The sequence below is a fragment of the Pleurodeles waltl genome, chromosome 1_2 (genome assembly GCF_031143425.1).
Source record: "Pleurodeles waltl isolate 20211129_DDA chromosome 1_2, aPleWal1.hap1.20221129, whole genome shotgun sequence".
Taxonomy (NCBI): domain Eukaryota; kingdom Metazoa; phylum Chordata; class Amphibia; order Caudata; family Salamandridae; genus Pleurodeles; species Pleurodeles waltl.
Genome location: NC_090437.1, coordinates 197,775,276 through 197,802,910, shown reverse-complemented (window position 1 = coordinate 197,802,910; position 27,635 = coordinate 197,775,276). Strand labels below are relative to the sequence as shown.

General features: G+C 45.6%; 1 protein-coding gene across 1 annotated transcript in view; it reads left to right on the top strand.

The window, feature by feature from the left end:
* Positions 1-27,635, top strand: part of LOC138299495 (sialic acid synthase-like) — a 208,596-nt gene that overhangs the window by 159,165 nt on the left and 21,796 nt on the right. The window contains exon 5 of the mRNA XM_069237774.1: positions 7,646-7,912. Within this exon, the coding sequence (XP_069093875.1) occupies positions 7,646-7,912 (267 nt within the window). The remainder of the gene's footprint in view (positions 1-7,645; positions 7,913-27,635) is intronic.

The following is a 27,635-nucleotide window of genomic DNA, read 5'->3' as shown; positions in this document are numbered from 1 at the left end:
TGCGATATTGGTGAGTAGGGCCATGTACACGTTGAAGAGCGTGGGGCTGAATGACGAGCCTTGGGGGACGCCACAGATGATTCTGGAAGCTTCTGATAGGAACGGTGGAAGGCGGACCCTCTGGGTTCTGCCTGAGAGAAATGATGAGACCCAATTGAGTGCTTTATCGCGGATTCTGGCGTTATGGAGGCGTGTGCGGAGGGTGTGAAGACATACTGTGTCGAAGGCAGCGGAGAGGTCCAGGAGGATGAGTGCTGCTGTTTCTCCTTCGTCGAGCATGGTCCTGATGTCCTCTGTGGCAGCAATGAGTGCGGTCTCTGTGCTGTGGTGTTTCCGGAATCCGGATTGGGAGGTGTCGAGTGAATACATGGTTTTTGGAGATATTAGAAAAAAATGAAGAGGCCTGTATACTTAGATGATGTCCCCTTGGAAAGGGTGTGTACCTTTGATTATCTAGGTATTAAAGTGGAAGATTCACATCTTTGTCATTCCCAGCGCCATAAATCTTTATTATGCCTGAAGCAGAGGGCGGGGGAATTGTCAGATTTGCCTCTAGTTCCCCGAAATTTGCAATATCTCCTGCACTGGAAATATACAAAGCTCAAGCTAGGGGGGCCGCCTTATATGGAGCTGAACTTTGGGGCCATTGTAATCTGGCGAATCTGGCTAGGGCGGAAAATCAGGTTCTAAAAATGATGCTAAAGGTTCCATCGAGTACCCCATCCTTGCCCATTCACCTGGACCTAAATCTTTTTTCAATCTCACAGATTGCTGCCCTAAGGCCCCTGCTGTTTTGGATTCGGCTGTGGACAACAGATGCCCTAACCCCTTTTCGGTGTGGTCTCCTCAATGTGGTGGGCCGTGATTTTAGTATTAAATCTAAATGGTGTGTTTTCGTTGAACAATCCTTTTCTCGTCTTGGCTTAGGTTCCTATTGGCATGATCCTATTTCTATTCCTAAAAATGCTGCACAGCTGTTAAAGGATGCTTATTGGCATAATGTTCAGGTTGGACAATTTGCTAGTTCTATTCCATTGTCTATGTCCGACAATTTTTTACTTGTTAAATGTCATTATGAATTTGAGCCCCTTTTTGGATGCAAAGTTATCTCCATTTGCTCGTGCCCTCTTTATTAGGTTTAGGATTGGGTCTCTCCCTCTGTGCAGCCTTACGTACAAATGGTCCAGTACAACTAATAGATCTAAAGGTTGCCGATGGGTTGTAAAAGTGAAGAAACTGTTTCACACGTTTTCTTCAACTGTCAAGCATATCACAAACAAAGAGCACTTTGGCTCATCCCGCTTTGCAAACAATTAGGGGTTAGATCCTGTCTCCACGCTGAGAGAATTTTAAAATGCGACCCGTCCGTTCAGATAGCTCTACCAGTGGCAAGATTTCTTGAGTCTATCTGGCGGTTGAGATTAGCAAGTTTAAGGGTCAAAACTGTGTAGTTATTGTTTAGTTTTATCTATATATATTTATTCAACTTGGATGTATGATTGCAGTTTTTGTTGTACAGGACATAGACCTTGGTTTGGTTCATTATGGATTATTTATAGACCTATGGAACTGATCCGTTACTTTATGTCGTGAGAATTTTAAAACGAAAATCATCCACCCAGACAGTTTTTTTAATGGGGAAAAAAAGGGGAAAATTTTTGTATGATTCTGACATCTGAGATTAGCAATTTTAAGGAGCAAGAGTGGGGAATTAATTTGTAGACTTATTTATTTATATTTATCGAATTAGATGTATGATTGCTCCACAGTATATAGATATTGGTGTATTATATTTTTAACCAGTGTTGATTCATGGAACTATTGTCATTATTGAGTACAGCCTTTCATTATATTAAGTGATGTTTATCTGACTGCTTATTTCTTGTTTGTTTTTTAAAACTTGTCTTGTCCCTTTTAACTGTGCTTTTACCTTATTTTTTTAGTACCCCCCTGCTTTTAGAAGCCCTCTTTCTTTTTGTTGTTTATTGTACTTTAATGGTTTGTTTTTACTTACCGAAATAAAGATTTGACTGAGTCAGTCACTGTGTGTGTGAGTGCCTTGCTGTGTTCCAGGAATCAAGATAGTTGGCTGTTCACTACTTTTTTCGATTACTTTGGCTGGGAATAGGAGGAGGGAGATTGGTCGGTAGTTCTTTGGTTGTCTGGGTCTGCCTTGGGTTTTTTAAGCAGGGCGTTGACTTCTGCGTGCTTCCAGCTTTCTGGGAAGGTGGCTGAATTGAAGGAGCTGTTGATGGTGTTGCAGAGGTGGGGAGCGATGATGATATTTGCTTTATTGAAGATATGGTGTGGGCAGGGGTCCGATGGTGATCCGGAGTGGATGGAGGCCATGGCGTTGATGGTGTCTTCTTTGTTGACGGGGGTCCAGGTGTGGAGGAGGTGGGTGTTACTTGGGGGGTTGGGTTTGTGGGTGTTTGTAGTCAGCTGTTGAGTCTGGGGGTTGAAGCTGTTGTGGATTTCTTCTATCTTTTGATGGAAGTGGGTTGCGAGTGAGTTGCAGACCTCCTGTGATGGCGGGGGCACGTTGGAGCAAGTCTTGGGAGTGGAGAGCTCTTTAATGATGCCGAACAGCTCCTTACTGTTGTGAGCGTTGGTGTCAATGTGGTTTTTGAAGTGGGTCCTTTTGGTGGTGCGGATCAGTTGGTGATGTCTGCGTATAGCATCCTTGAACGTGATGTGGTTGGAGTTGGTCGGTTCGTGGTGCCATGTTTTTTCCATTCTGCATCATAGCGATTTGGATTCCTCTAGGTCTGGGGTGAACCATCTGGCCTTGATTCTGTGGAGGGTGTTTTTTGTTTTTTGGAGCGGTGCAAGGGTGTTGGCGCAGTCCTCTATCCAGTGATTTAGGTTGGCGGCGGCTGCGTTGGGGTCCATGGTCTCGGGGGGTGGGTCCTGGGCAAGTGTGGAAATCAGTTGATCCGTTGATATTTTGCTCCAGTTGCATCGGGGGGGTTGAGTGCGGTGGTGGTGGATGACTGGCTTCTGGTAGGAGAAGTGGATGCAGCAGTGGTCTGTCCAGCTTAGTTCGGTGGTGTGGCTTATATAGATGTGGTTGCTGGCTGAGAAGACAGGATCGACTGTGTGGCCTACGGAGTGGGTAGGTGAACTTACGAGTTGTCTGAGGCCGAGGTTGGTGAGGTTGTCTAGCAGGTTGGTGGTGTTGGCGTCGTTGTTTTCTAGGTGAAAGTTCAGATCACCAAGGAGGATGTACTCTGTGGAGTCGAGGGCGTTGGTGCTGACGATGTCGGCGATGGCTTCGCAGAATTGAGAGCGGGGGCCTGGGGTTCTATAGATCAGAGTTCCTTTGAGGGTGGTGTTGGCGTTGATGTGGATTCTGAAGTGGAGGTGCTCAGCGAGGTTGAGGGTGTCGTGGGTGCTGCTCGAGACTCTGTTGGTGCTTTTGTGGACTATGACGATTCCTTCTCCTGGCTTGTTAGTGCGATCTCTTCTGGTGATTTTGTAGCCTTCGGGGATGGCTATGGCTATGTTGGGTTCTGAAGCCGAGTGTGTCCTTGTTTCGGTTAGGAAGGCGATGTCCGGTGAGGTTGAGGTCAGTAGGTCCCAGAGTTCAATTGCGTGTTTGTGGATGGAACGGGTGTTGAGTAGGATGCAGCTGAGGTGGTTGTCAGCAGGTCTGTCGTGGTGCTTTAGGGTGCAGGTGTAGGGGCATGCTTGACAGGAGAAAGGTCCCTTGGTGTTCTTTGGGGAGGACAGGAAGCAGGTGGTGGAGGGCCGTCCTGGATTGAGGGCGTGGAGATCGCTGGCAGTGTAGTGGCATGGGGGGCGTGGGGGCCTTGCGGGCCAGGGGGAGTGGTGCAGACGGCCTTGCCTTTGGCTTAGAAACAAATAAAACAATAAACCAGCAGAGTGGAAGGCAGCTCGGGGCTGCGGCGAGGGGAGTGACCTGCCTGCTGGAAGCAGGGTCAAGGGTCGCTCCTGCTACCGCGCCACGGCTGCCATAAGAGGGGAGGTGGGAGGGTGTGGCAGCTGGGAGGAGGGACAGCTGGGCGAATGGGAAGGCTGGGGAGTGAGGCCGCAGGGTTCAGCGGCGGGAAAGGGGATGGAGAGGTGGTGGGGGGAGTGGGGCGGGGAAGCAGCCGCAGGGATTTGTAAAGAGAAACAGAACCAAGCCCAGGAGGCTTAGAAACAAATAAAACAATAAACCAGAAGAATGGAAGGCAGCGCGGGGTGACGGTGAGAGGAGCGACCTGCCTGCTGGAAGGAGGGTCAAGGGTTGCTCCTGCTACTGCGCCACGGCTGCCATAAGAGGGGAGGTGGGAGGGTGTGGCAGCTGGAATGAGGGAAGGCTGGGCGAATAGGAAGGCTGGGGGGGTGGGACCGCAGGGTTCAGCGGCAGGAAAGGGGAAGGAGAGGAGGTGGGGGAGGGGGAGGGCCGCGGGGACACAGTGGCAGGAATTTGTAAAGAGAAACGGAACGAAGCCCAGGAGGCTTAGAAACAAATAAAACAATAAACCAGCAGAGTGGAAGGCAGCGCGGGGTGGGGCAGCGGCAAGAGGAGAGACCTGCCTGCTGGAAGGTCCCTCATTTTGAGTCTGGTGTTCTTGAGACCGCCAGACCTACGGTGGTGGTCCGACTACCACATTACAACCGTGGTGGCACCACCACGGTCAGACCGCCGACACCGCCAGGTTGCTGCCAGACGGCAGGCTGGTGGTCCTGGTGGTTGTAATCCGCCAGGGCAGAGCTGCCTTCTGGATTACGAATCACCATACTTCAAGCCTTTTCATGGCTGTTCTACTGCCATGAAAACGCTGGCAGAATGGTGGCCGCGGGGCCCCTTGGGGCCCCTGCACTGCCCATGCACTTGGCATGGGCAGTGCAGGAGCCCCCATGCACAGCCCCATCGCGCATTCCACTGCCCAAATTAAGGGCAACATTAAGGCCCTGCTCACCGCAGGGCTGGCGGGTGGAAACTCTGTTTTCGCCTGCCGGCCCTGCGGTGAACTCCAAATAGGGCCGGCGGTGTTTAGACCACACAGGTGGTCTCTCGGCGGTATGAGTTTGGCGGGCGGCCTCCGTTATCTGCCAAACTCATAATGAGGGCCATAATGTTTATTGTATCATTAAGTTTAAACAAAATAAAAAATTGTCTATTCCACACAACTCAGCATACAGCATGGGACAATGGTCTAGCCCACTTTATCCAATAGTTCCTGGAGAGGCTGCAATAAAAAGAAAAAATACTGTAGTCAAACCTTTGATGAAAAATCCTAACCTGGACCGATTGTTGTAGTCCAGTTATATGCCTATATCTCTCCTCCCCGTGACCTTAAACATAGGGGTGACGTTTCTTGCTAAGTGGCTAGCAAACGATTTTGAACAAAATATCCTACCGGATGTAGTACAAACTGAGGGGCATATTTATAACTTTTGGGGCGCAGGTGAGTGCAATAAGTTACCTTGCTGTGCTGCCTTGCATCACAGGGAAAGGGCAGGAATGTGCCTATCTATCCAATGTGAAGCATTCCTGTCCTTTTCCCTTGTGCTGGTGCTGTTTTGGCAGCCTGGCGCCAACACAGACACCCTTGCACCATGGTGCAAAGGTGCCCATGTTGTAGGCAGGATTGTTTTTGTGCAGGAATCAGCACTTTCATGAACAAAAACAATCCTGAGAGGCTCCTATAAAGAGGTAAAAACATGGAAAAATAAATATATTTCTCCTTGTTATGCCTCTCCTGGGGAGGTGTGTCTTTTTGGTGCATTCCCAGGTTTGCCAGGTTGGTAAATCTAGAAATGAGGAAAAAACTTGGGAGTTGAGTGGGAGCATCCACGCAACGTCCATGGAACGTTTCCCTTACACAGAGTAAGGCAGCGCAGCAATTTACACTGCATTGCTCAGATTTGTGAAGCTATTCAAAGCCAAGCAAAGTGGCTTTGCTTGGCTTCAAAAATCTGTCCTAAGGTTTGCACAATGTTGTTTGGTACAAGAGCAACACAAATTGGATCATAAATATGGCCCTGTGTTTCAACTTCCCATGGAGAACAAAACCGCTCTGATGTCAACTTTGAACAAATTAAAGTGGAGTCTGGACAGAGGGCTTCCGGCAGGTCTTATTGTTCAGACCTCTTTGTAGAATTTGATATGGTTGAGTGTTTGGCAGAGACAGTTCTTTCAGTGTCTGTCTTTGCTTGGTTCTCTTCGTTTTTGGAAAGTCCATCTCATTTTCTATCAATAACACCTTTCAGGTCCAAAGTAACTCAGGTCGCTAGTTGGAGAACCCAGGGTTCTCACTATCCCTTGTCTTCTTTAATATCTGTGTTCGAGTTTTGATTCTCTTTATTTCTTCAATTGGCCTTGGCCAATTCAGCAATTTCTTAAGCCCTGCCTTACTACATACTTGGATGAGTAAATACATGTTAAAACTGAACGCAATAGAAAAGCTCTAGGGCTAGCTCTTAGAATATGTACATTTGAGCATATTACTGAAGCCTTGCTTAAATTCCCCCCTCTTTCCAGTTAGCAAAGGGTACTTTTTAAAGCTTTATGCCTGACCTATAAAACTATGCGCTGCATCCAAGGCAGCGACACTTTTCTTGCGCCCCTTAGCGCCCCCTAAAGCCACCATTTGTGCACTGTATTTAAGATACAGCGCACCATGGCGGTAGATAGGGAACTAATGTTAACATTTTTGACGCTAGCTTGCCACTTTGCAGGATTAGGGTAAAAAAGGTTGATGGTAAACCTGTAAAACACATTGAGGCCCATTATAAAAAATGGTGTGTCTTTTGAAATGTTAACACCTGCTCCGTGTAGGCGTTAAAAATACAGCAAACAATGGTGCAAAAAATCTTTTGGATTTCTTTGTTCCATTTTTTCGGCCCCCTAATGGAGGAACACCTCCCTTGCATTCATTATGCCTGGCGCAGGCATAATGTGGCAACAGGGGTTACAAACTGGCACAATGTATGCATTGTGCTACTTTGTAAATATGACACTGCAATTTAGGCCTCATTGGGCAACATTAGCATAAAAAAATGATGCTAATGTGGCGCAAGGAGACACTAGGCCCTCTTAAATCTGGGCCTATATATTTTATGATGGCCCTGGTGTTTTGGCTCGGCTTCCTAAATATGCTCCTGGGTCTGCTTTGTGATCTTCCTTAGACGTTATTACAATTGTTTCGCGTTTCAAAAAAGGTTGAATCAGGAGAAAGTCTTTCAATTCAAGCCACGAAGATCTTAAACCAACTGTCAAGTCCGCTCCAAGATTGTGGATTGCAGAGTGTTTAGCAAGATATTAAACTATCATTTATCTAAATATAAAGACAATTGTGATCCATCTGTTAATATCAGTTCCGAATAGTTTGTAAGATACTGACATTATTTTATTTCTTCTTTCGTTCTGTCACTCTCCTAACACCAAGATGCATTTGTGGTGCATGTTTACGTTTAATATGTATATTCATCCATTCATTCATACAAGAACAAAAAATGCTTGTTCTGCAGCATGGTTACTTGGAGTCAATTTGTGATGGCAAATAAAAGGTTATTACACTGAATAAACAGAATACTTACCAATGATTAATTATAACTAAACGAATAAGGTAGATACATTCTGACTTTATATGCTCAATACTCATTTGTATATTTTATTTCTTTCTTGCAGACTCTTCAAGAGGCATTTCCTGACATCCCTATTGGATACTCTGGCCATGAAGGTGGCATTGCCATTTCCATTGCAGCGGTAGCATTGGGGGCCAGAGTAGTGGAACGACATGTCACTTTGGACAAAACCTGGAGAGGAAGTGACCACCAGGCTTCTCTGGAACCAAGCGAGTTGGCTGAGCTTGTGCGATCAATCCGCACTGTGGAGATGGCCATGGGATCTACGATTAAACAGTTTATACCATGCGAGGCAAGCTGCTTTCAAAAGGTAATTTTCTATTTAGTTTAAATGTATCAACAATGCGTGTACAAATAGATATATAGGGACATTTCACCAACTGCGTTTTTTAGTACATTTCCTATAAAACTTTTTTTTTTTATACATATCCGTTTGCAAATGAAGTAAAATGTGTAATTATTTGTGTATGTGTTTGATGAATGCTTGTTTCCCTATTTTTTTTGTTTTTTTTGGCGTTTCAAATCATCAACAATCTTTAGGCCAGGGCTCCCGGCAATGATTCAGAGGAGGGGTCCCCGCATTCTAATAATGATTCAGTGGGGGTCCCCAGGTCCCAGTAATGATAATGTGGGGGTCCATAGAAGTCAGACTGCTCTATATCACAAAATAAAATAGGGGACAGACATTAAGGGGGTCATTCAGACCCCGGCGGGCGGCGGAAGCCGCCCGCCTGGCGGGAACCGCCAAAAGACCGTATCGCGGTCAAATGACCGCGGCGGTCATTCTGACTTTCCCGCTGGGCCGGCGGGCGACCGCCAGAAGGCCGCCCGCCGGCCGAGCGGGAAAGCCCCTTCAACAATGAAGCCGGCTCCGAATGGAGCCGGCGGAGTTGAAGGGGTGCGACGGGTGCAGTGGCACCCATCGCGATTTTCAGTGTCTGCACAGCAGACACTGAAAATCTTTATGGGGCCCTGTTAGGGGGCCCCACGACACCCGTTCCTGCCATCCTGTTCCTGGCGGTATTTACCGCCGGGACCAGGATGGCGGGAAGGGGGTCGGAATCCCCATGGCGGTGCTACAAGCAGCGCCGCCATGGCGGATTCCTTGGGCCAGGGGTAAACCGGCGGGAAACCGCCTGTTGCCCTTTTCTGACCGCTGCTTTACCGCCGTGGTCAGAATGGCCCTGGAAGCACCGCCAGCCTGTTGGCAGTGCTTCCGCGGTCCCCGGCCCTGGCGGTCATGGACCGCCAGGGTCGGAATGACCCCCTAAGTGACTTTCTCCCCCAATCGAATCTACATATCTGCACAATGCCTGACCAGCATGCAGGTCAGAGTCATCTTTGGCACTGTGACAAATTGGGTTGTTGGTTGACTGAGGTGTGAGCCCTGGTAAAGTAACAGCCATAATCATTTGCAGGGAGAACCACAAAAAGTCACTAATTTAACCTGTGCTTAACCCTGGGTAGGTTGTCACATAAAGCAGTCAGGCTAATGTTGAAGGCAATGTGCTTAGTATTTATGCAATATTCAAACAGCAATACAGTGAAAACACAACACAATAAAAATACCAAACCAATTTAGAAAAACAGAGAACATTTTAGGACAGGTAGTCCTCTCAGTAGTGAGATAACAAAATAAATCTGGTAGTGTTTCATTGCTAGGACATGTAAAACTAACAAGTACATGTCCTACCTTTTAATTGCACAGCACCATTCCAAATGAGCTACTTAGGGCCTACCTTAGGGGTGACATATGTAATAAAAGGGAAACTTAAGTGTTAGCAAGGGGTTTTAAATGTCGACATGGCAGTGGACCACTGCTGTCAGGCTGCAATGGCAGATCTGGGACAAGTTTTGAGGTGCAACTTAATTGGGTGGCACATTAAGGGTTACAAGCACACTGGTAGTATTTAATATACAAACCCTGGGTATATGTTATACCACTCTACAAGGGACTTACATGCAAGTTAAATATACCAAACAGGTGTATGCCAATCAAGCCATGTTTATGGGAGTGAGCCCAAGCACTTTAGCACTAGTTAGCAGTGGTTAAGAGCAGAGAGGCCTATGAGTAATAAGCAAAAATCAAGCAAAAGTAGGAGGAGGAAGGCAAAAGGTTTGGGGTGAACCTGTAGAGAGGGCCATTTCCAACAAGACCCCCTCCAGCCTAAAGCTAGGGTAGCGCAATGAATACCTTGATGGACTTCCTTGCGTAGGCACTAGAACGTGGACAATGGCCCTCTTCTGCAGGGGCACTTGTCAGTTCTATGCCTCTCTGAATTCAGCTGGACCCCTCTGTCTACACTCTTCTGAGCCACTGAACTGACCCATGGGGAACCCTTCTCCTCACCTGCGGACTACATCTGTGCAGCACCTAACCTTAATTTACTCACAGATGCATCTCAGTAGGGAGGCAGTACCACCGTAGCCAACAAAGTAGATAAGCCACTCATGATTTTCTATCACCATTGCTGCTGGAATCCACTTGTTTGGTTTTAATGTCCAGATCCCTCATGTTTTTTGCATGCTCCAACTGTAGTTTCTTTGCAGCCAAGGCACTCTCAGCTTTTTCCTTCTTCAACTTAATTTGCTTTCAGCAAGGCCCTTTCAGCCTCAGCTTTCTCTTTCTCCAGCTTTAGTTTGGCCCGCTCTGGCTCCAGCTTGAGCTTCCTTTCCTCCCTCCTGTCCTTCAACTCTGCTTGTGACAGGCCTCCGGACACATTTCTCCTTGCCCCATCTACGTCATCTTGGGCCTCCTGGTCATCTACTGGGGTTGAGTGGGGTAGCTCAAAGTCCTGGGCCTGGTCCTTTCCCTCTTCCTCATGGTCATCCACCCCATCCTCCTCTGAGTTGGCCCACCTCCTTTGTTCCTCCTCAAATGCCTTAAAAGCCATCTGGAGATCCAGCTTGGTAGCCCCCTTTACTGCTGTCAGTCCCTTCTGTTTGCAGAGTTTCAGCAGCTCAGCCTTGCTGAGGGTGTCAAATGTTGCAGGCATCCACCTCCATGAAAATAGTGGAAGGTAGGGTTACTTAAATTTAGAAAAAAACACAGCCAATGGAGACTAAGGAGAATTTTTAAAAAAGGGATTACTCTGATGTCAAAATATTGATCTTGAATGTTTGTGTAACACAAATCACTGTGTGGTACTGCGCAAATACAAGTCCTGATCCACACTTCTGAACACCAATGTGACAAATTGGGTTGTTGGTTGACTGGGTTGGGAGCCCTGGACAAGCAACAGCCACAATCCCTTGCAGGGTGAACCACAAAAGGTCACTAATTTAACCTGTGCATAACCCTGGGTGACTTGGCACAAAAAGCAGTCAGGTTAATCCTGGATGCAATGTAGTAAGTATTTATGCAGTACTCAAACATGAATACAGTGAAAACACAACACAATAAAAATCCCAAACTAATTTAAAAAAATAGAGAACATTTTGTGAAGTGTAGGCCTCTCAGTAGTGAGAAAACATATCAGGTAGTGTTTCACTACTAGGACATGTAAAACTAACATATAGATGCCCTACCTTTTAATTACACAGCACCCTGCCCTATGGACTACTTAGGGCCTACCCTAGGGGTGACATATGTGTAATAAAAGGGGAGTTTAAGGCTTCACAAGGGGTTTTAAATGCCATGTCAAAATGGCAGTGGGCCATTTCCTTGAGGCTCCAATGGCAGGCTTGAGACAAGTTTTAAGGTGTGATGTCAGTGGGTGGCACAATAAGGGCTGAAGGCCCACTGGTAGCATTTAGGCCCAGATTTATGCAAACATAGCAGTGCTGCACCACTTTTGAAACGCAGTGGTGTGCCGTAGTTAGAGGAATGCAGTGCACCCCTGCACTGGCCCTTAATTAAGCTGCTTAGTGCCAACGCAGGCATCCTTTGACCATACTGCAAGGGTGTCTGCATTGAGGGGATAGATTGTTTATGTGCAGGCAGGTAACCCTTCCTGCACATTAATAATCTATAATGGTGATTTGGAACTTATATGTGTGCTGCAAAATGTACTAAAGCGTCATCTTGAATGATTGATTATGTGCAGGAAGGTGTCCCTTCCTGCATGTAAACAATCATCCATGGCATTTTGCTTCTTCTATGTGTGCTGCAGAATGTAGCACACAGAGAAAAAGCAAAAAACGAGGAGGAATAAAAGCATTCCTCCTCGTTCTGCAATGCTAACATCAGCCCTGGGGTGGCGTTAATTTTTGGTGCTGCCTCAGGTTTATGACAACTCGTAAATCTGAGGCAGCGTCAAAAGCAATGGGTGTTGCGGTGGAATGCCCACAGCAACACCCATTGCACGTCCCTCTGCGCAGAAAACTGCATCAGATTGGCCCATATTTACAAGGAGGCGTAACACCACAAAAAAGTGTCATTATACCTCCTTGTAATTATAGAACAGTGCTTAGCGCCAACGGAGCTTCCTTAATTTACAGGCCCTGTGTATATGTTATACCACTCTACAAGTGATTTACATGTAAATTAAATATGCCAATCAGGTATATGCCAATCAAGCTATGTGTCAGAGCTCCAAAAGGAAGACATGGTGGTGCTTTTCATCCAGCATGCACGAAGATGCAGAGCACAGGACCAACAACAGCAGCTTCCACAACACCAGCAGGGACCCCAAAGGCAACACAGAAGGCAGGAGAGGATATTCCGCACCAGGACAACCCTTCTGGGACCCCGGCATCAAGACATCATCCAGAGGTACAGACTCAACTGGCAAGCCATTCAGCAGCTGCTGTGCAACATTGATACACAGTTGGCACCTAGCTTGCAGACACCACACATCATTCCACCAGAGACCAAGCTGCTAGCTGTCCTATACATGTTGGTAAGTGTCTCCTTTCAAACCACTGGGGCCCTGGTTGCCGGGATCTCACAGCCCTCATTCTCTGCCTTCCTACCCAAGGTATTGGATGCCATCATCTAGCTCACACCCCGCCACATCACCTTCCCCAACACACAGCTGAAGCAGCAGGAGACCAAACAGGGCTTCTATCAAATCAACGGCTTCACACATGCTTGGTGCCATTGACTGCACACGTATGCATTGTGCCACCTGCTGCAACCGAACATCTATACCGCAACAGGAAGCACACACACTCCATCAATGTGCAGGCCATTGTCGATCGCCAGGGATTGATCACCAACATTGTGGTAAAGTATCCTGGGAGTGTACATGATTCATTCATCTTCTGCCACTGCACCATCAATCAACACTTCCAGGATGGACGATATGGAAATGGCCTACTTGTTGGCAAGTACAGAAACCTACTTATATACACACAGCACAGCAACCCTGTAGGACACACAACACATACACCACTACATTGACACGTGGGCAGGAAGACACTGGGGTTGTGACACTGCTAGGCATGTTTGAATTCCTGACCCAATGGGATACCCACCTATGGACAAATGACAGATCCAAATAACAACAGATGCCACTCCACAGACACAAGGGAACAATTTAAAACAACACAATGACATGACCTTAACTGGCAGTACAACTTGGAAGATTAATCTTTCAATATCACATCAATAACACTCAATCAAACACCCTTCCAACCAATAAGTACTGTGTAAGGGGTGTGCAATGTGTTTTGCTGCAGGTCAAACACCATGAAACACATAGCATGATGATGATGACTCTAACAAAGATAACATGGAATCATTGAGGCAGTACCAATATCTCACATCACTCCTGCTCTGACATTGCCCAATACCAATAAGCAAGTGGACTGTGCTAAGAACACATATTGATGTGACAATATTGAAAGTGCACATTGCTACACATACGGTTTGAGACAATTACACATATACACTACAGATGTACAGGCATATGGACCTTCTGACACTCAAAAGGTCAAACTCACAACCAAGTTAGCCAGCTGAACTGGACCAGGTTCAGTAGTATAGGTACACATTTGAACATGAGTCAACTCGGCAAGGGCAGAGAAATAGGTCTGCAGAGAACTTGTCACACATGGGATATTTATGCATTGTCAATTGTCAACAATTCAGTGCTGACAACTTATGGAGATGTGTTGTACATTGTCACCTAGCCAATTCAAAAGGCCTCACTGATGATTAACAAATTCTATTGCATATGTTAAATTGGATGGGATGTCCATGCCATATAGATGCAACCGTGTTACCACCACATTGATCCACAGTTGGCACCCAGTATGGAAGTATTCCGTGAATTGATTCCGTGTATGGAAGTATCACGTCATCCCCAGTTAAGACACACGGACACCACTTTCACATGACATAATGCAAGGGAGTACACAATGTACTGCAACTTTACAAAAATACTGCTGACATCCGGTCAATCAACCAAACACCAGTTCAGATAATGGAACAACCCAATGCTGATGGTACATCCTAGAAGCCTAGGATTCCACACAATAACATAAACACAGATGAGTCACAGACAACACAAGAGAACAACTGCCATGCAAAGTGATAATCTTGGTGCAAGCAACATCAACATTTTCTCACTCATTTTCTCTTTCAGCTGATCAGGGGTTTGGTATCTAACCATGGATCATGACCCCATTTGCAAACCCAAGCACAGCATCAGAGCATGCCTATAATGAGGCACATAGGAGGACACACACCATAGTCGAGAGGACTTTTGGCATCCTGAAGTCAAGATTCAGGTGCTCGACATCTCCGGAGGAAGCCTCCTATACTCACCAGAAATGGTCTGCAAGATTATTTTGACCTGTGCCATCCTGCACAACATTTGTGTAAGGAGGAACATTCCCCTCTATAAACCACACCCACAAATGGCTGAAGAGGAGGAAGAGGACGTGGTCTATCAACATGAGGGGGACCATCCAAATACAGCTGCAGAATTGCGACGGAGACAACACATTGTCCAAAACTTCTTTTATCTATAGTCACCATCACCACTGTCTTACCATATGTCATTAAACACCCATTCTAATCACTATATCATGGTCTGGGTAATAATTTTTGCATCACAGGATCCATAATCCGAGTGTAGCCTCATGGAGCATTGCAGCAATACATATTAGGATACTGAAAAATCCACATCACATTTGATGGGTATGAATGAGCAGCCAACTTTACACACACTGTAAATTACATATATCGTGTCCATATCACATTTGAAGGGCAATAGCAGAGGACCACATCTATTTCACACATACATGTTGGCAACATGGTTCATTGCAGCATATGGCACACAACAAAGACACCATCATTCAATATGGAAAAAATGCCTCATACATGAGGCAGTGCATGTGCTATTGCATTGGTAACAGGAATGTATGACCAGACCCTTGACAGCAGTAAGTGCGACATCAGCTAACTTTGCAAGGAGTATGTGTGACAAGAAATCCATGTAAGCAGCAAATGGATAGCACGAGTGCCCCAGGTATGACTAGCATTGCTCTCAAGACATCCCCTGCACATGCCATCCCAGGTCATAAGTCCTGCCACTGCCATGTTTTCTGTCTCTCCCCACCCTTCTCGAAGGGGGCCTGGAAATGGACTATTTGTACCCAGATAATCCCTCATCTACACACACAAAGGCTCACATTCTGACTCCAGTCTGCTTCCCTCTTTAGTATGGTATGCCATAGTCATTGTTCATCTGTCTGCATGGACTTCTGGTCGGATAATGCACTGCCTTGTAGTCTGTAGGACCTGTAATCACCTGTCCATTGCTTCCCATGTGAAAGGTACTGTTGGCCCTTTGAACTTGCTTCTCACGTACAGGACTTGTGAGAGACTGAAGCTGCACACACCTGTGAGCACCTTCATGCAGACCAGCCATTTGAACATGCACTGCCCTTGCCTGGAACGGCATAGAAACTGCCATTATATGTATATCACTGTTATGCATTGCCGTAAAAATCACTTGTGTAACACAGGCCCTGGGTTATTGTGTAATGTTGCAGCACACAGGACAAAAACAGTATACATTTTCCACAGTGTTGTTCCAGCTTTGACCAGTCCCAGTCTGCTCACTATGTATTTGCTTTGTTCATGTTTGTTCCTGATTGACCCTGCATCCTGTTAGCCTGACTGGTTCCTGTCTTTGCATTACCATAAAGGTTCCCTGTGGCTACATTTGTCTCATAGTTGTTTTCCATGCCCTCACTTTCCTCCTGGGGTATTGTGTTAGGTAGGTCTACAATGAATACTCAAATATATTGTATAGTGTAATCAGTTTACTTATTGTATCATGGGGAGGAACTTGTCTTCAAATAGCCTAATCACGGCCCATCCCTTGTCTGGGTTTCATGTATGCATGAGTGACAAAAAGTGGCAGTGTACCATGGCTGTATGCATGGATTAGGTACGGTGCCTCCAGCACAACAAACAACGTTAGATAATGTGCATGAAATGTCAACACATGTTTGTATCCTGATGGTCCACACACTGATTCACATCGGCCCCAACATATTGATGGGGCTTGCGTGGTGAATAGCTGTGAGATTAATCAGCACAGAGGCACTGATGTTCCCGGCTGCAATGGGAATTTTAGAGGCCACCCTGTGTACAAATGTTGTGATGAAACCTGCTGGTTTAAAATTCCTGGTCCATTAACTTTGTGAGCACACCAATGTTGCCCTGTTGTCAGTCTCATAAAACTTCTGCAGTGCCATAGCTGGACTATCCCCATGTGTGTTCTCAATTCCTCTTCGTCTTTCGTTCAATTCAGCTGTGAAGGATACTTTGTTAATGCAGGGAATGGCTCCACAGACTCATGACTAGACCTGCACGTAACTGTGACAACATGGACCCAATAATGACACAGGCTACACATGGGCCCACACACTTGAACTGGACACCTTTGCGCAATTAACCACTGGAAATATGTGAACACGTGCTGCTTGGTCTGCTGGCCCTCCACTGCCACAGGAGGAACATAGGTCATTCATTCGACTCAAACTGTGGGGTGACATTACATTTTTGGATTGGTTTTGGGACTCTGTGTCACAAACACCGTACCCACATAGAATTTTCAAATGCCTGACTCATGGGTAGTATTGAAACAAGTGACCAGGAAGTGGTATCCAACATTCCAGGACATGTGATGGCTTAGTCTTTGAACATTGCCATGATCAACCATCCTCTATGTATCCTGTGCATGGTTTGTCATTGGAGATGCTTATGTCCCAAACATTTTGTAAGTTCAGATAGCATTTGTTGCTACGTGTATGACAAACACATTTCCTTACTCATTTCCACACTGAATAGCATCTGATGTTTGTCCCCATTGACAACACATGCATACAAACACATTTATGAAAACAAGTCTTGTGATGTTCACACAGTGGGACAACTAGAATTGTAAGAGCCAATTCACACACATTGACACACAGGCAATGAGTTACTGTATTGAGTTGCGTAGCCTTGCTATCCTCTATTGATGCACAACCTGCTCAAACATAGTAATACCAATTTGTATTCCAAAAGTTTGTGGATCCATTGAGTCAGTGAAGAGTGCAAATCCAGTACACCAACTGGAGGATCATGGTCTGCAGTAGTGTGATCTGCCACATGTGCCCATACACTGCACAATGTAGGTGCAAACAGCCTATCTCTGTATAGTTACAGCTGTCATGTACTATAAAATTTGAGAAATGCCCCAAACCCTGTAAAAGACATAAATTTTGATGCATACGTGTAAAAAAAGACACACATGCATCAAAAAATGCTGCATATGCGTAGAAAAATGACACTCACTGCCATGATACATCCATTGGCCCTGAGCGGTAATTCCCACACTGCCATGAAATTAGTTAACTGTGAAACATATTTGAAAATATGGATGAGGGTATTTTCTAAGCATGTGCATAAAAAAAAAATGATGCAAGCATTATAATATTTTGACGCATCATAATAAAAACGCACCACATTTGAGGCAGGAATGATGTAATAGGATTTTCTGTTTACATAATTGGTATAGTGGGTGTACTTTCACTTTCACTTTGCAGTCTGTGATTTTTCTTGACTCTGTGGTTGTGTTTGTCTCTCTGTGAATATTGTAAATTTGTCTCCTGTGTGCTCTTTATATTGTCTTTTGGTGTTTTTAAAGTGTCTGTGGTATCCTGTGTAAGTGTATTTTTATCATTTCTGGTGTCTAATTTTATCTTTGTACTGTTGGGAGTCTGTTGTGGGTAGTGTTACATGGGGATAGTTGGGCTGTTTTAGTGTTAATTACTTTTCATTTCCCTTCATTATCCTCTGTACCCCTTAATTCCTTTATTATTTCAAGCATGTTGGGTAGGCCACGTCTCGGTAGAATGGGAGAGGACGAGCTGGGGGGATTCATTTGGCTGGTGTGCCACTTCCTCCCATTGATGATAGAAGCAGGTGGCCGGGTGATATAGGGGTATCACACAGAGGCAAGGAGGCTCCGGTAGGCAAAGGCTCTGTACCATCTGCAAACAATATACAACACACCGTGCAACGACCAGCAGCTAAAGCACCGTTGGGCTGACCTTGTTGCCAGGGAGCAAGACCTGCTGGGCCACCTGGGGATTGTGATTGGTGGCCCTGTTGGTGAGTACAATTCAGAGTAACGTACACATTTAAATGCTCTGTAGTGACAGTAGCAGATTTGTTCATATGTTGCAGGCAATGTTTTTGGACAAGTGGAATGCAAGTTAAACATACAGTGGCCACGAGTTATACAATCATTGCTACACATTACCATCATTTGTTGACGCAACAGCTGCACGGATTTACAAAACACAACTGGAGCCTGTAAATTAGTGCTGCCTTCACATCAATAGATGATGCAAATGTGGCTCTAACATATGTTTTAGGCATGGTCTGTGAGTGTACCAGGAAAGACATGTTTTTAATCCAGATACTTTCAAGAATCAATGTGTCCCCCAATTATTTCTGAAACATGTCTGAACTGGATTCTGACAAATATGTACCAAGTTATTTCTAACCTCAGGTAACATCTTAGGCTGATAGTTTGACTTGGTTGTGCCTCAATTAAATTAGGGATGGATGCAAAAGTAATGTACACGGGTTCATATCTAAATGTTTGGTGCTATTTTCCATAGCTTTGGCACATAAAATGAAGCAAATTATACAAATTGAGGGGTAACAACTAACCATGGCCCTCTGTTTATTGTACCTGTGTGTTTTACATTGGTCTTGGGAACAATAGCTGGAACAGAGCTAATGCATTTGCCATCTGTGTTACTCTATAGCCATGAACTTCTCATAAGTTATGGGATCATCATGGGATACCTGATGTTGGGGAATGCATGATCACAATGTATTACGTGCATGATGTCGGGTAAGGGACCCCTGACCAATTCCATCATACATATAAAGTTCACTAATACTTTGCTAGTTTAGTTTGGCACACCCATGCTGATCTAGTGCAGCATATGTGTAAGAACTAACTTCCCAGTATGGAGGCTATCACATACATGGGTGTATGCTAAGATCAGAAGACCAGCATTCCTGTGACTGCTGCCATTCCGAAGGTACATACAAATTGAAACCTACATCATCATGATTGACACAGTGGTACATTTACTAAACCATGTGTTAATAATATGACAGTGTCAGTTTGCTGTATATCCGCTGATCAACCAACTTGGCAAATGTAAGATAATGAATGTGTCTCACTGTGATTTCCAAAACCCATAATGGGTACACAGGGCAATGAGTGACACATTTCAGGTGCAATGACTACACCTGTGCCCAGGCAGTCTGTCTTGAATGACTAGAATATACATTGTCAATGTATATCTCCTTGTTGTATCCAAATATTAAAACTGGACAATCCATGGCTAGCCTCAAACTGTCACCAATTAATGCACAGGATCCCTGCCATTATGGTGTCATAGGGGACATATGTGGCTCGGGGTATACTGTTAATGTAGCATATGTAACCTAGACACAACACAGGCCCTACATGTAAGTGACCATAGAAAGCATGATAAATCTTGACCTTAAATCTACCCACAAGTGCGTCACACAGTAAATGATTGTCCCTTGATGCACAAGCCACAATACCTGAGTGACTGGAATTGCAGTGCTCAAGGAAAGTTGCTTTGCATGTCACTCATTACTACAAATGATGAGAGGAGTACACTCCATAAATGAGTCTGCAAACAATTGATGGAGCATGTTTGTCACCACATGATAGTTAGAGCCACTGCATGTGTGCAGATATGTGTGTATCACTCACTGGAGTGACCGGAACTGTACATGTTTGCAGTGGTATGTCTGTTGCAGTATTATCATGCCTGAGAGGCTGGACTTTCAGATTTAATGTTACACACAGTAATTTCTCCCTTCCATGCTTTACAGGTGGACCTGCCCCCTACACAATCAGAGAGGTGGCTCAATTTGCAGACCCAGACATATCCAGTAAGTGTTGATATTTTAGTTCTGTTTTGTGTTTGCAGCTGTTGTGTGATTGACTCCTGTGTGTTGGACACATAGCAAGGTATGATGTGCTGGGTGACATTTGTTGTTAAATGTTTTATAAAGAAAATTTTGCAGAGGGCCATATTTATGATTTAGTCAGCAAGTCAGACTCTGAATCTCACAGAATAGGAATGCCTTAGTCTTACCCACAGACTTGAGCCTCCCTGTTCCCTAATGAACATGTTCAACTGTATGTTTGACTTCCTAGCAGAATGTAGCTCCACATGTTGTGCTACGTTTTTAAGTGGCACTTGAGTACAATGTCATAGGTGTGCATGCAGCTCATGGCCAGATATGTGCTTGCCTCTATCTGCTTGTTGTAAGACAGATATTAGTGGTATAAAATTATGTTGACAATTGTCTGCATTTACAAATATAAATGTGGATGGGACTGTCCAAGGTTTGGGTGTATCCTAGTTGGACATCCTTCTTACCTGTGGTGGACTGCCCAAACCCATGTACAGCTGTCCAAAGCTTCCTGGGTGCCCTAGATGTTTGAAAGTATTTGTTGCTTCTCCACCCCCCACCCGAGGCACAGTCTTAGGGTTATGAAATGTGTACCTAGGTGTGGTGATCCAAGTTTAGTACCAAGACATGTAAATCTGTAAATCAATTGTCCAAACCTAGGATACCCACTCATGATTAGCAACTGCAGTCCATCCTGCCAATTTCATTTACAAATCACAGATCTTGTGGCCCTTGATTGTCATCCAGAAGATAGTCATTAGTTGGCCTGTCACATGTGGAGGACTTGCAGCATTTTGTACATGACAAATGGCTGAACAATGATGCATAGGTAATTTAAGTTGTTACACATCTTTCAGAGCATAGCTGTGCTGTTAGATAGGACATGTGTAGGCTGCGTTGGCATGTATTTCCTCAGGGCGAATCTGTGATCTGTATGGTGATATGGCCTGTTTCAGCTACATTATATGTATTGTCTGATTTTTTTCAGTAGCTATATCACACAATGAAGTACCTAATGTTTGGCCTTATCTTTTTTAACAGCAGCCAATATGAATGCCATCCAGATTCTGGAGTTTCAGCGCAGGGCGATGCATTGCTGGCACATTCTGGATGTGGAGTCTGGGTTCGGCCACATGGCACAGTGTTATCGCCATGAAAGAGCCTCAGGAGAGTGGAGGGCATTTGCCCAAGGGGGCCCTTCGGTGTCCACAGCAGCCGCCACCGCCAGCAGCACCACTACCACCCAGGTGGCACCAAGCATATCAGGCACCACTGCAGGACCATCAACCTCCACTGCTCCCGGACCTATGACAGCATCACCTGCATCTCCCCCTACAAGCATGGCACCAACAACCGGACAGACATCTACAACTGGCACCCAGACCACCCCAGCTGCAGTCATTGACCCTGCAGATTTCCAAAGGATGCAATGTGACATGCAACATATGTTGAGGAGAATAAACAGGCTGCAGCAGGAAGTGGCACAAATTAATAAGAGGGTGTGTGCCATCAAGAAGACCCTGTGGAGGGCGAACTTGTGAAAATTATACCCTCTGCCATGAATCCCTCCCCTCCCTCCTCTTTCCTGGTTCTTTTAATTAGTGGATTTAGGGGGCTCAGTGTTAGGTTAGAATAGGCTGTTAGTTTAGTTAGTAGTTAGGGTTGGGGGTGGGGTTATGATCATTTAAAATGTTTATTCACTATGTGTGTGGGTGGGTGAGTGGTGGATGATGTTGGGGTTTTGGTGTTTTAAAAAAAAAAGGGAAAAAAATAAAATATAAAAATACCAAAAAATATATATTTGTTTAGTATAAGATAGTATGTGTTTAGGTTAGTATATGTTGTCCTCCATGTTTCCCGTCTTATAAGGAGGGGTGAGGGGGTTGATGTTTAGAGTGTTTAGTTAAATGTGATAAGTAAGTTTAGCTTAGGTTGGTTAGGGCCTGTTGTGGTTAGGATAGATTAGGTTAGTTAAGGTGTTTCCCCAGGTTTTATCTTCCTTTTTTACTGTTAAATAAATATTTAAGTACTCCTTTAAAGTATGTGTCAAATGCTTGGAAATCAGGGCCTTGTCATGGCTGAACAATGTCTCTTTAGTATTTGCATTTGTTTCCCATCCTGCAACCAATTCCCAATTGAGCTGTTACATTGGCAGCTACACCAGAGCTACTTTGCTAAGATTCTGCCATCCATTGCACCCACCACTCAAGGTTACTATGGATCCCAATGTGTTGTTAATTTTTTATGTATGTTTTCAATCTCACATACTTTGGGACCAGATTTGATATTGACGACACTGTGTTACGTCTGCCTGCAGCCTGATGTTCAACGGAAGCCTTATAAGGTGAGTGGTGGTATGATCTCATGTAGTATGGTATACATAACTCACACCTATCATTTGTTACATTGTTCAGCCAGGTTACTTATTTGTATGCACACTCATACACACCCATCCCTGCTGTATGGTGTGTGTGAGGAAAATGTTGGGTCAAATGTCACATACTTAAAGATTGTCTTGAAGAAAAATTTGAAGACAATCATTTTTGCCTTAGACATCCCTTGAGGAAGACTTTTTTTGTCCAACACAGCATTATATTGTATAGTTTCTATTTACCTCAGATTTAACCCTCAGGAAGGGCAGATGATGGTACAATCCAGACCACAGTGCATAGTTATCAGCCCACATTCTGGGCAGTTGTATTGACATTCTATAATCATTGACATGAGGCAAACATCACTGATGTCCCTCACGGTTGATGTGTCACATTACACAGAGACAAAGTGGTTGTGTAAGTGCTATTTATTATAAAGTGCTGTAGTGCTACATTTACATTGTCCTTGATTGTGAGTCCATTAGTGTGACACCTTCCATTGTGACCCTGCACAAGTGCAAAAGGACTTGTCATTGGACATGCTGGGGTGAAGTGTCAGACAGTGCAGAGGGACATGATTTGCCAATGAGTTAGTGAGAGACAATGACAGGGCAGAGTGACAAGATAAACAGTGGGCTGGAGAACAGTGCTTGAGAGTAGCTGTTGCAAGACTGGCATGTTACAAAGCACAGGACCTTGGTTATAAGTGGCCATGTGGCAGGGACTAGTGCTACCGGGTACTCTTACGGGTGAAGGTTATCTGTGCCACGTCTTCATCTTCTGATATGTGTGTTGTCTCCTCTGCCCTTGGTGGTGGTGGTTGTGAAGGGGCAACACACACCTCAGTGTTTGAAGACGTGGAGTCAAACATCCTGGGTGGCTGCCAACTGTGGGGCTATTAAGGGCAGTACTGCAGCAAGGAGGAGCTGTTGGTTCTTAAGAATAGCAGCCACATCACTGTGGTAGGCAGCCAGGTCGCCCCTGAGGGGGTCAATATTGCATTCGTGCACGCGTTGAAAAGTTTGTTGTTGGAGGTGTTGTGTCAACTCTCTTATAGCTGTGCTGATTTCCTCCACACTTTTTTCAAGTTCTTGCAAGATTGATGTTCGCCCTTGCATGGCTGTTGCCTGTTCTGCAGTTGACATCATGCACGAACGTACCCCCTCTAGGCTGGCTGGCATATTTTTCATCCCCACCTGCACCTCCTTGGCCAGCTCCCGCTGTACTCCAACTACAGTTCTCTCAAAGCTGGTGCCAGTGTCATCAGAGTCGTCGGCTGGGTTGGAGCTGGCAGGTCGTACAATTGGGGTGGTGGGTGGGTCCTCTGTGATGGCTGCTGTATCTGTGCTCCTCCTTGTGACTGAAGGTGGGGCCTGGAGGGTTCCAAGGACATCTTGGAAGGTCTGCTGGCTGATGTTTGTCAGCTCGGCATCCATGTCATCAGGGAAGTCCAGGACAGGCATATCCCCAGGAGAGCCATCGTCCTCTGCAATGAGATATTGTACAATTAGTGTGCCTGTGTTGTTGGATTTGTAATGTGACGTGCCTGCCTTCCTATGTTTTGCACATTGTGATCTTGGTTCCTGTTCATTGTTCCTGTCTATAATATTAGCATTCTCCCAGGCCTATGCCCCACCTGCATGTCACATGTAGTATGGTCAGTTTGGGGACTTGTCAGCATCACATCCTCTAGGTGTTGGTTGTGGCTAAATTGTATATGCCACCTTCTTGTCCTACTCAACCCTCCGTCTATTTCCGTTCTCATGGTGAGGCCTTGCACTGGCTGTGGTTATTCTGATGGCACTTGCATCACACTTAACAATCTGGAACTGACCCAGTCTCAGATATTTCACATCCAGCTATATTTTGGGGAGACCGAGCATATACTTTGTATAGCATTGGCATGGCACACTACAGATGTCAGCATTGGTAGTGTGTAATGTTGATGTTGGGGAATGTGTGCTACATTAGATTGCACTGATGGTCCTAGCAGTGTTCCATTTCCTCTTCTGACTGTGAGGGTGATTTTCACTAGCCGGTGACATATGTCCTCCCCCTCAATGCTGTTGTCTGAGCAGTATGACATTTGGGATGTTGCATGGGGTCATTGGAGCAATTGTGACCCAGGCACAGGGTGGACCCTGACATATGCAGCATGGGTATGACATTAGTGCTGTGTACCTCATAATGTTTATGACAATGGCTGATGTTTGTAGCAACTATGGACATTCACATTTGACAGGATTAGAACATTTGTATTGATTACAGGGGATTGATAACGTTGTCATCCTGAACCCTCTAACTTGGGTGTGTTTGATCCATGGGGGCGATACTGCCATTAGCTACTTGACCTGAACACACAGCAGAGGTGGTAGTGTCAACTGTTGTCACTGTTAAATTCCACTTGCAGATATGGCCTGAGACTGTTAATTGGGCCCTAGTTCATGTAGGGAGAATACCAGCTGTCGTGTGACAGCAGGCCAGTTTTACGTTGTACCCTACCCTCCTGGACTGGCTTTACCTTTCCAACATCCTTGGCATACCAGCATAACGCATGCAAAGGTTGTTGGTGTAGCGTAGTACTGTGCCCCAGGTTTCCTCTGAACAGCCCATGCCCCTGTGCCATGCCCCTTTACCCATGCCACTCCCAGAATATGATGACTTACATGCATTGTGTAGTAGGTATGCCCCCCGCTTGCAGTTAACATTGGCGCATTTGAATTTCCCATGCGACTTACCCTGCATCTGTGTTGTCTCCTGGTAGTCTGCGTTGTCCTGTCCTTGAATCCCTGTGACAATCTCCTCAGGGATGACAGCTGCCACCATCTCCTCCATGTGGTCCAGGGCCTCCTGCGGTGCTGGACTCCCACCTCCAGACTGCAGTACTGCCTTCCTGTTCCTGGCCATCTTTTCCTTGGTCCTGCACTTGCAGTCATACCAGTGTTTCTTGCACTCAATGACTGTTCTCCGTACTTCTGCCACACTGTTTATCTTGTCAACAATTTGTTGCCATATTGCAACTCTCCTATTAATTGGCAACTTTGAGGTGACAAAAAGTTGGTGCTGGTGTTCCGTCACCTCTTTCACCAGAATTTCCTGCTCCTCTGCACTGAAGCGACACTTCCTTTTCTTCTAGTCCCTCTCCTGGGTCTTGTGTGGGTCCTCCTGGCTCGTCCTGGTCTGTTGTCATCTTCCTGGGACTATAAACAAAGGAGAGGGACCTGGGAGATTGATGGTCCAGTGCACAGTCTCCCATATATAGTAGTAAGAAAAGAGGGGTGCACTGTTCCAAAATAAATCGGACTATTTTCTACAGGAGCGAGAACCCTCAAGCATCACATTGGATGTAAGATTTCATCATTGGGAAAGCTCCTCGTTAGGCCGGTGCTGCAATGCCTAACGGGCTCCACTGAGGGGTCTCTTAACCGTATATGCTCTACTGATAGTTAGAGATAAGGAAGGGTATCTGAGATTACCCAAGTAGTATAGGAGAGAAAACAGAAGTAAAATTGGTTATCCATCTACGCTCAATAATCATGATTTTAATCAATACTACTGTGATGGAGACCAAAGTTAAAAACAAGAGGGGAGTAAGACTGAGTAATAATGCTCATCTACTCGCACACAAAATATAAGTTTGAAGAAAAACCCAAAAGTGGCTTCTCAAAAAAGGGGTCTACATGTTTCGTGTCTGGTGGTCCATACGGATCCCTCGACGCTTCATCAGGACCATAGAAAAACTTCTCCCAAAAATCAAAAATCCAAATAGGAGCAAAACTTGCAGTCACTTACTGTGAAGTTGTTTATGTCAGTCAAAGTCGCCCTAAAAAATAAATAAAGCAACAGCATGTAGAAAATAAAGTGGCCATTAGTTACACATGAACGGAATAGGTTAAGTACATCATGTGCAAGACAAATATAATCATCTAAAATAAAAAAACATTTCTTAAGGCTTACCATCCCCGGTCTGTGGATAGAGCCCCATGGGAATCAAATATCAGTAACCGGAACAAACAATCTAAATGTCATGATAATGTAAAAGAAAAATATCAAGAATAATACCAAAGACAATCAGGAATAAAGTGAAACAGTTGTCTAAAATATAGGTATTATTGTAAAGTCAAAGTGGAAAGAAATGAAAATATTTTGGTTAAAATATAATTAAATCCGATGGCACAATAACACCTAGTATCACCCGTGTAGTCCGAAAAAACTAACTTAAACGATCGTGGTCAGAGAAGGAGAACTCAACCCTCTCCACCGTCGGGATCGTGTGGACATATCGCGGGGATTTTGTTGGGTCAGTGGTAAAGGTATGGGCAATACGAAGTACTTACTTCTGTTACCGGTGCATAGGTCAATTAGCACCTACCCTCCTGATAGCGTCCCCGTGCCAACAAACAACTTGTGTCTCCGTGGTCCTCAAATACGTAATGAGGACCCGGAAATACAATCGAATGTGCGCGCATCTCGCGCTGTCTGTTAGGTGGTCATGGAGACCGAAAATCGAAGACGGACTATGGCTCCGTCGACTATGCGCGTGTCTCACGTTATCTAGTCGTAGGAGCAAAAAAACGAAATCGAAGAAGGACTTGCGCTCCGTCGCCATTTTTCGAAAGGAAAACAACCGAGTTCATAACTATTGAGTCCAGGCAAAGTGAAAAAAAGACTCTGGGGGACGCGGGTTGCGCTGTTGGTTTGTCCTGACTCTCCTCACCTGGGGGCTGACATCGGAGCACCGGAGCTAAAGGGCAGGAGCCCTTTAAATTCTTCCTTTGCGCTCCCGCTCGCGGGGACGCGGGTTGCGCTGTTGGTTTGTCCTGACTCTCCTCACCTGGGGGCTGACATCGGAGCACCGGAGCTAAAGGGCAGGAGCCCTTTAAATTCTTCCTTTGCGCTCCTGCTCGCGGGGACGCGGGTTGCGCTGTTGGTTTGTCCTGACTCTCTTCACCTGGGGGCTGACATCGGAGCACCGGAGCTAAAGGGCAGGAGCCCTTTAAATTCTTCCTTTGCGCTCCCGCTCGCGGGGACGCGGGTTGCGCTGTTGGTTTGTCCTGACTCTCCTCACCTGGGGGCTGACATCGGAGCACCGGAGCTAAAGGGCAGGAGCCCTTTAAATTCTTCCTTTGCGCTCCCGCTCGCGGGACGCGCGCGGGTGCGCCCGGGCAAAGCCCGGGCCAAGGGCGGGCCCGTCCGTGCCCGTCAGAGGCCGAAGGAGGCCGGGCTGGGCCACCCCT